This window comes from Pelobates fuscus, chromosome 1 (genome assembly GCF_036172605.1).
Source record: "Pelobates fuscus isolate aPelFus1 chromosome 1, aPelFus1.pri, whole genome shotgun sequence".
NCBI lineage: Eukaryota > Metazoa > Chordata > Amphibia > Anura > Pelobatidae > Pelobates > Pelobates fuscus.
Window position 1 is genome coordinate 89,289,251 of NC_086317.1, and position 8,711 is coordinate 89,297,961.

Here is an 8,711-nt window from a genome sequence, read left to right on the forward strand (position 1 = left end):
TTTAATTTTTTTGTCTTTTATTTTACACTATCAGCTTTCGGGCATTTTATATGAGAATCTTCTCTATGTTTGATATCATATTTACTTAGAAAATGCAGGACACTACTTTGGACAACCTTACCTGCTTTGAAAGAACATTTATTAATAATAATAATAATAATAATAATAACAAAGTATTTAACCAGGAAAGGTCCATTCAGATTACTCTGGTTTTCAAGTACATCCTGGGGATGTTATCTTAGCCCACATCCAGGGGTTGTTACTATTACACAATTTATTACCCAGTATTGGCTATGGCAGAATAGCTAAGTTGAAAAAAAAAATATTTATTTCTTGCTTACAAGTTACAGTAATGAATTTAACTCCAAATTGTAACGGCTTAATGTTTTTATTTATACCCTTAGTGATTCCTTAGGGAAACTATATTATTATTATTTTTTACAACTTTTTAAAAAATATTAAATATGAATTATAGTCATTAATCCATTTAAAAAAAAAAAAACTATTCTTAAGTGTGGAATAGCAGAATCATAGCTATAATATATATCATCCTTGTAATTATTATGACTTTCTACAGAAATTCCCATTTTCCACATCCTGAATGCCCGCATCACATTTGGAAACCTCAATGGATGTGATGAACCGGTCTCGTCCCTGCGTCAGAGCCCCAGCAGCGAAGCACCATCCCCGAGTAGTGACTCCTGCAGCGTTAGCAGCACCAGTTCTATAAGTATGATGCCACACCAGGGGGATGCGGGACAGAGGGACCACAACAGTATGTGTCAGTTCTCAGCAGGGTATTACACTGGGTGGCACAGGAAGTCCTTGGCTGGGAGGTCAGACAGGGCCACCATTAGCTATGCATCATGTATCCTTTAGAATTCTAGTTGGGAAACTCTGAGCCAGATCGCATGGTCTAAGCCAACATTTCAGATAGGTCTTCTAGGCCTCCACCTTCACTGCATTATCAAAACATATGCACATACAAGTTTAGTTATTGCTGTTATTGCTCAGATATTGATATCTGAGCTGAAAGGATCAAGGAAATAATTCCTACTTTGTTCCTTGCCCACATGGAATGAGTGCTGTATGTTTTTTTTTGATGGGTTTGTAGCTTCTGGACGTGGCTGCGATATGGATCAGTCATTGTTTGAAGCGCCTCGTGGTTACAGCGTGGTGGGAAGTTACCGGGAAAGCATGCGTGAGGAAGAAGATGACCTGCTTCAGTTTGCAATCCAGCAGAGCTTATTAGAAGCTGGTAGTGAGTACGATCAGGTGAGATCTGTCAATAGGACCACTGCCTAACGTAAAATGTGTCCTGTTTGGTCAAAAGATGCAACGTTCCACTGAGAAGAAAAAATAACTTTCCCTTCTGTTCTTCCGTTTCCCTATAGAAAAATAGGGAAATAGATTTTATACAACTTTGAAGCAAGATGCTTTCTTCATGCCAATAGACTATAAATAGATAAAGTGATACTTTAAATTGTGTTACCTATTATACAACCAGACATTTTCACAATTTTGTTTTCAATTTATGGAATATGCCTGAGGGCATGGGACTAGCATAGAATGAGTAGCAGGAACCTATTTCATAACTCAAATCGGTCTTAGGCAAAGAATTTTAGTTTAGCTGTATTCGTTAAAGGAATAAGAGAAAAATAATCTAAATGTTAAATATATTCTGACTTTATAGGTAACTATTTGGGAAGCTCTGACCAACAGCAAGCCAGGAACTCACCCGATGTCCAATGACAGTCGAAGAGGCGAAAGGTATGTGTGATCTGTTTATCCTGACTGCAACTGAAAGAAAGCCAAGTGTCTGTGTGGGATATATGAGTCTGTATGCTCAGGGATATCAGCAGATATAATCATATAGCGCAACAAAGCTAACGTACACCTAAATTAATATTTTTTTTTAACAATCGTAGCAGGGGTTCATATTGGTGACATAAGGCCAGTAGGGAGCACACAGGTGCTTACTGCATTTTTATATAGATTTTTATTGAGAGAAAAAAGTGCGAACAACAAACTTACACAAGACTGTATGATGGAGGTATAATCTGCATAAGATCACACAAATTGTCTTGTACATGGGTTGTATCAAAACAAGATATATTTTAGCTCCATCCCAGCATTAGCAAGAGAAAAGAGAAAATTACATCAACTTTTATAAGTGATAATGAAACAAATTGTACCGTGGCCACAGGAAATGTGGAGAGAACAAAAAACAACTACCGTATATACTCGAGTATAAGCCGACCCGAATATAAGCCGAGGCCCCTAATTTTACCCAAAAAAACTGGGAAAACTTATTGACTCGAGTATAAGACTAGGGTGAGAAATGCAGCAGCTACTGGTAAATTTCTAAATAAAATTAGATCCTAAAAAAAATATATTAATTGAATATTTATTTACAGTGTGTGTATAATGAATGCAGTGTGTGTGTGTGTATGAATGCAGTGTGAGTGTATGAGTGCAGCGTGTGTATGAGTGCAGCGTGAGTGTATGAGTGCAGCGTGAGTGTATGAGTGCAGCGTGAGTGTATGAGTGCAGCGTGAGTGTATGAGTGCAGCGTGTGTATGAGTGTGTGAGTGTGAGTGAGTGTGAGTGAGTGTGTGAGTGTGAGTGAGTGTGAGTGAGTGTGTGAGTGTGTGAGTGTGTGAGTGAGTGTGTGAGAGTGTGAGAGTGTGAGTGTGAGAGTGTGAGTGTGAGAGTGTGAGAGTGTGAGAGTGTGAGAGTGTGAGAGTTGCAGAGCCTTGGTGGGGGTGGGTGGTTTTTTTTATTATTTAAATTTGTATTATTTAAAAATTTTTGTTATTATTATTAATTATTATTTTTATTCATTTAATTATTATTATTATTATTGTATTATTTTTTTTTTTTTTTTTTATTATTCATTATTTTTTTTTCGTCCCCCCTCCCTGCTTGATATATAGCAGGGAGGGGGGCTCCTTCCCTGGTGGTCCAGCATTGGTAGTTCAGTGGGGGGAGAGGGGTGCTGGCAGAGCTGTACTTACCTCTCCTGCAGCTCCTGTCAGCTCTCTCCTCCTCCGCGCCGTCCGTGCAGCTCCCTCTGTCAGCTCACAGTGTAAGTCTCGCGAGAGCCGCGGCTCTCGCGAGATTTACACTGGGAGCTGACCGAGGTGCTGAACGGACGGCGCAGAGGAGGAGAGAGCTGACAGGAGCTGCAGGAGAGGTAAGTACAGCTCTGCCAGCCCCCCTCTCCCCCAGTCTGTATTATGGCAGTGCAAATTGCCATAATACAGACAATTGACTCGAGTATAAGCCGAGTTGGGGTTTTTTAGCACTAAAAAATGTGCTAAAAAACTCGGCTTATACTCGAGTATATACGGTAGCTTACTACTTTTTGTGTCTGTTTTGATGCTAAAACCATGGCATAAATCTGATTATTAAAAAGCACTGCTAAAGCTCATATTGCCTATTTGACATAATTCCTTCATTTATCAATCAGATCATATTATTATTATTATTATTATTATTGCCATTTATATAGCGCCAACAGATTCTGTAGCGCTTTACAATATTATGAGAGGGGATTTAACTATAAATAGGACAATTACAAATAAACTTACGGGAACAATAGGTTGAAGAGGACCCTGCTCAATCGAGCTTACATTCTATAGGAGGTGGGGTGTAAAACACATTAGGACAGGAATTTGCAGTCAAATAAGGTGGGTTGCCCTTTAGGAGAGAGCAAGAGACAGGTAGGCGATATGCACTAATAGTAATCTGCACAGACAGACGCACAGATCTCTATTGATTTTATACATTCAGCTATCTGGCAGGACAAATGCCATATTATAGACAAGGGAATACATGTTACTCAAGTTGTTATGTTTAGTTTTTCATTCCTAAAATTGTGTTTAGCGAGATACTTTGAATCTGTTAGAAATGTATGGAGTTATTGTAATGGGCTTATTTTGCAGGACTCCCCAGCACAACCAACCCTCCAGCCCTCCTCACACAGGTTCCAACAATGTATTCACCACCTATCAGGAGCAGCTGAGGTTAGCCATGGAGCTCTCTGCTAAGGAGCAAGAGGAAGAGATTAAGTTAAAGCAGCAAGAAGAGGAAGAGCTGGAGCGAATACTGCAACTCTCCCTAACCGAGAAATAGCAGGACTTACACTCAACCAATCAAGCACCCCAGGAAACATGCTGAGCCTTCTCGAGGCTTATCTGGGAAGCCATAAATCTGGACATGTCAAGGGAGGATTCATAAGGATGGGTGCTGTCTGCAGATTAGGTTTCCTGTTACACCCAATACATTGAAACATAAGCCAGAGAAAAGTGTTCCGATCCCACTACGTACCTTAATTTTATCTTTTGTCTCCTTCAGTCAGAGAATCGCAAATCACCTGCAATATTTCAGAGAACACTCAGTACGTTGAGACAAGTCCAGATAGTGAATGGGGCCTCTCAGATTAGCTCTGCCGGTTATGGTGCTGGTTGAAACCCATTTTCTGCTGGTGAATGAAGAATGACCAAAATACACGAAAAAACACAATGAATTAAAAGTCGCTAGAGATTCCATGATGGTACAGCAGGGTACAGGGCATCTAAACATTGAAAAGTCTCCAGAGGTTTATCATTCCAAAATTATCGCCATCAAAAGCAAAACATCCCAATGACTGGGATCCAGACAGATGCAGGCAGATTAATCTAACACTTTTTGGTTGAGATCAGTGGAAAAAGGGTGACTAGTAGGCTCAGAGGGTGGACTGCATTTTTGGTTGGTAGCTGCTGATGTTGGCAGCATATTAATATTATTAGTATGATTACCAATGGCTTGGAAATAATAATAATACTGACTGTATGAATGCCAGAGTGGTAAATGTGTGCAGTAAATTCAAATGGTTATGTGTTTTGTTTTATTTATTTTTTTAATAATAATGTCTTATATTTAAACCAGAGCTACGGTACATAGATCACTTTCTGTTTTAATGCCCATGGCTCCCCATATGCTCTTCGGTGCTATCAAGATTGCATAGTTATATGAAAATTCTACCTGAATTAAGATACATCATTTGTCAATAAGGTTATGTATAAAGATCGTTAATAGGCAACGTTCTTATTGCTGAGCAGTCACCATGGAAACCACTGAAATGGTCATGCTGTTCCATTTCAGATCTTTGATCATTAACTGTTCTTTGTACAGTACTCCAGCACATTTATAGTCTATTACCACGTTCTTTTTAATTGTGGTATCTGAGTCAGGTTAGATTGTGTTACATGTGTATGGTTCTTCAGAAGACAATAAGCTTATTTTTTCTGATTTCAATAGTTTCTTAAAAAGATCATACAGTGATGGAACAGCAGGATATATATATATATATATATATATATATATAGATATATAGATATAGATATAAGCAATTCCAAACACTTGCACTCCAACTTTAAATAGTGGTACCCGGTGCCAAGTCACATATTAAATACATTTCAGAAAATACCGGCACTCTTGGGCTTTTTCAATCTTCCTTCTTTAATCAAATGAAATCCAGGTCAGCGATTCAGCTCCTAAATGGAGCTTTCACCAGGACAGACATGGACTCATTTTTTGTCCCTTAAATATATCACATACTGATGGATAAATTAAAGGTACCAAAAATTCCTTAAATAAATGTGGATTTCATATTAATGCAAACATGCCATTTCATGTTCAGAATATACTTTATTTGACATTTCCATGTAGACAGATTTTTAACTGTATTTTGCCCTGATTTTGGGCACTTACCATTTCATAGATTGTAGCCGAGTAAGGAACTTTGCCATGCTAGCTCTTTTTCAACTACATTTCCCATTATCCTCATGGAGGAAACATCTATCTCAGACAATGCTTCAGACTGGTTTAGGGTGGAGGAAGAAGTTATGCATATTTGGAACAGTTCCATTATATTATTAATATTTTTTTTGTTCTGAAAATTACTGAGGAGGGTTTAACTACAAATTAATTCATAATTCATGGCAAATTTTCAACTCTTACATAATACCCCCCATCCTTTCTGAAACGTTATTGCCAATTCAAAAAGAGATTCTTTAAGGAGCCCGGGATATTTTAAGACTTATCACTCTAAAAATGATGTGTTAGATCACTGACTGTACAGAAATAGATGTGATATGATTGCTGCTATAACTCACCTGGATCTTCCAAATGGTCTTGGCCTTGAGAGCACTGGAAAATCTAAAGTAGTGAGAGTCTTAACACATTACATATGGTGAGTCACAGTTTGTTATAAACAATGACTTCATGCTGAGAATTAATGCTGTCCTAGAATATGTCTCATCCAGTGTTCAATATGTTTTTTTTTTTTAATGGTTGCCAGACACAATCTGCAAAGCTCCAGCAACATCGACATCAACTAAAAGCTAAATAGTTTTGTGTATCTTCTCTTGTGTGTCTTGTCCATCGAGGTCTAAGTTTGGTACTGCAGTTTTTTTTTTTATGAACTAGTTTAGGTCCTTAATTAGCTGTGGAATATATTTCCCAGCATAATGACAGGCAGAGCGTAATTGGAAAAGTGGTGCAGTACAAAAATTAGCCATCACTGGTTTAGCCTAAAACACTTGCAGTTCCCAATACAATTGTACTACACGTGTCACACTGCATTTTACACTCTGCATACCTAGGGCCTATGGGCGCCATTGGCTTTAATATAACTAGGGCTTTTATCTTGATCAATGCTTATTTTGGGTACGAATGCACGCTGGCCTACATTTAATAATGCTGGAAGTTTTGGGCAGAGAAAGATTAAGATCCCATGAGATCTTAGGCGGGCTATGAGTTTGCCTCCCTTCATTCCTCACATAGGGATGGTTAATGGGACCAAACAAATTCATGGTTGTGTGGCCCCCGTCTAACCCTTGGTCAGTTCATTTTTGTCACTGCCCTTCTAAACAGTTCTTGAAGGTGATGAGCATAGCCAGAAGAGCAGGTCAGACAATGACCACTGAACAATCAATGTACCCTGTGCAAGGAGGGAAGAATCACAGGCACTTGTCTTCACTTCTACAGTTTGATGGTTAAAGAGATTGATAGAAAACAGACGGAAAAAAAAGAAACTGATGACAAGGATGAGGAAAGAAATGGAACACACACAGGAAGTCTTAGCTAGATAAAGGCTGCTGGAAATGGAACATTGCAGATCAAAATACGGATTATATGTTAAGAAATCAGTGTTTTAGGACATTGTGGCTGAAGTAACTTTGTTGCTTTGACTTGCAAGTTCCACTGGCAGAGGGCACGTGTTGAGTGTCAAGTCAGGCGTCTTAGAGAAGAGATTTGTTTTTTCAGTAAAAAAAAAAAAGAGTAAGAAAGAAAAGTGTGTTATAATATTGCACACCCTGTAATACTTTGAACATCATAGCAAGGGTTAAAACTCTTTACCCATTTTTGTTCGTCATCCATTCATGGTACTAGAGAAATAGACAGCAAATGTATTGATCACTTGGAATATTTAATTTTTTATGTTTCTTGCTACACCTTATGGTTAAAGAAGCAATGAATGTAGCAACTGTAATCATGCACAGCTTTATTTAAAACACGACACATGTTCTATACATTTAATAGCTTTTGGACTAGCACAGCATATTGATGGAAAACAATAGATAACTGTGATTTTGTTATTTGCCCATTGTAGAATTCATGTTAAAAAAAAACAGTTGTATAAACCTGCCCATAAATTGAAAAGAATGGATTTATTCAACAACTCACCATGTCTGACGAAGCTCATTTTCATTTAAATGGTTTTGTCAGTAAGTAAACATTAACTAATCTTATGAACAATGCAATCGAAAGAGCCCGACTTTGCAAGGCGGAAAATGAAGCTCATTTAAAAGATGTCTTCTTCCGTACCTAGTCAAACAAAGCTCCATACATTAAGCATTCATTGTGTGTAATATATTTCGAATTGGTAAATTCATTTTTAAAAACTCATGCAACTAGCACATTTAGTGTCCATGAGAATTTGAGTAAATGCTGTGAAGGTGTAAACAGCTGTGCCTTATGTTGTCATGATACTGCGCTCCTGCGAGGAGTGTCATTATAGAATCGCATCCCACATTAAGTACAGTGATATTTGTTACCCATAACTGCCATTGAGCAGAAATGGAGTTTACACTCTCCTTATTTTTATCGCCTAATGACTCTCTAACCATCTTCTAAAGTACATCTTTATTTTCTACTCTGGGTTCAAAAGCATATACTTCAGTCACGAACACTGAGAAGCCGAATGTCTGCCGATTTAAAAAGATAAGCTTCAAACACTTTCCTCCAGAATGAAAAACATACTGTGCTTTGGGGGAAAAAAAACAATGAATTTAATATTTCCTCTAGTATGCCTTAAAATGAGACTATAACCTTAACATTATGGTGTCAAACAAGTGACAGTTACACAGAGCATAACATGTCTCTATTAGAGGCCTGCAAAATAGAGAGAAAATAATCAAATCGGGAGATAAGTGATTTAGAACTCTGCACGGCACTATGCTTTCTCTGTTACAATTAACAGAAAATATATTTATCCAAAGGAGAGTGGTTGAAACCGTGCGGCTTTGCTCTGTTATTTTGCTATGTCAAATGAAAAATGAATGATTCCATATTGCAGCAATTTGTGCAAAATCAAGTCAATTCTGGCAGATGATACATCGCTGTACAGAGTTTAAACTCCTCTATTTCTTATGTTCTGGATA

The 8,711-nt window shown here is 37.9% G+C and overlaps 1 protein-coding gene across 4 annotated transcripts in view; it reads left to right on the forward strand.

Moving 5' to 3' along the window:
* ANKRD13B (ankyrin repeat domain 13B) overlaps nt 1-4,933 on the forward strand; it is a 183,870-nt gene extending 178,937 nt beyond the window's left edge. For 2 of the 4 annotated variants that reach the window (XM_063450030.1, XM_063450032.1), the window contains 4 exons: nt 578-775; nt 1,115-1,275; nt 1,694-1,770; nt 3,948-4,933. In XM_063450030.1, the coding sequence (XP_063306100.1) occupies nt 578-775; nt 1,115-1,275; nt 1,694-1,770; nt 3,948-4,137 (626 nt within the window). In that variant the 3' untranslated portion in view covers nt 4,138-4,933. The remainder of the gene's footprint in view (nt 1-577; nt 776-1,114; nt 1,276-1,693; nt 1,771-3,947) is intronic. The other 2 variants (XM_063450031.1, XM_063450033.1) reach the window with 1 other exon arrangement.
* Nucleotides 4,934-8,711: the final 3,778 nt, after the last annotated feature.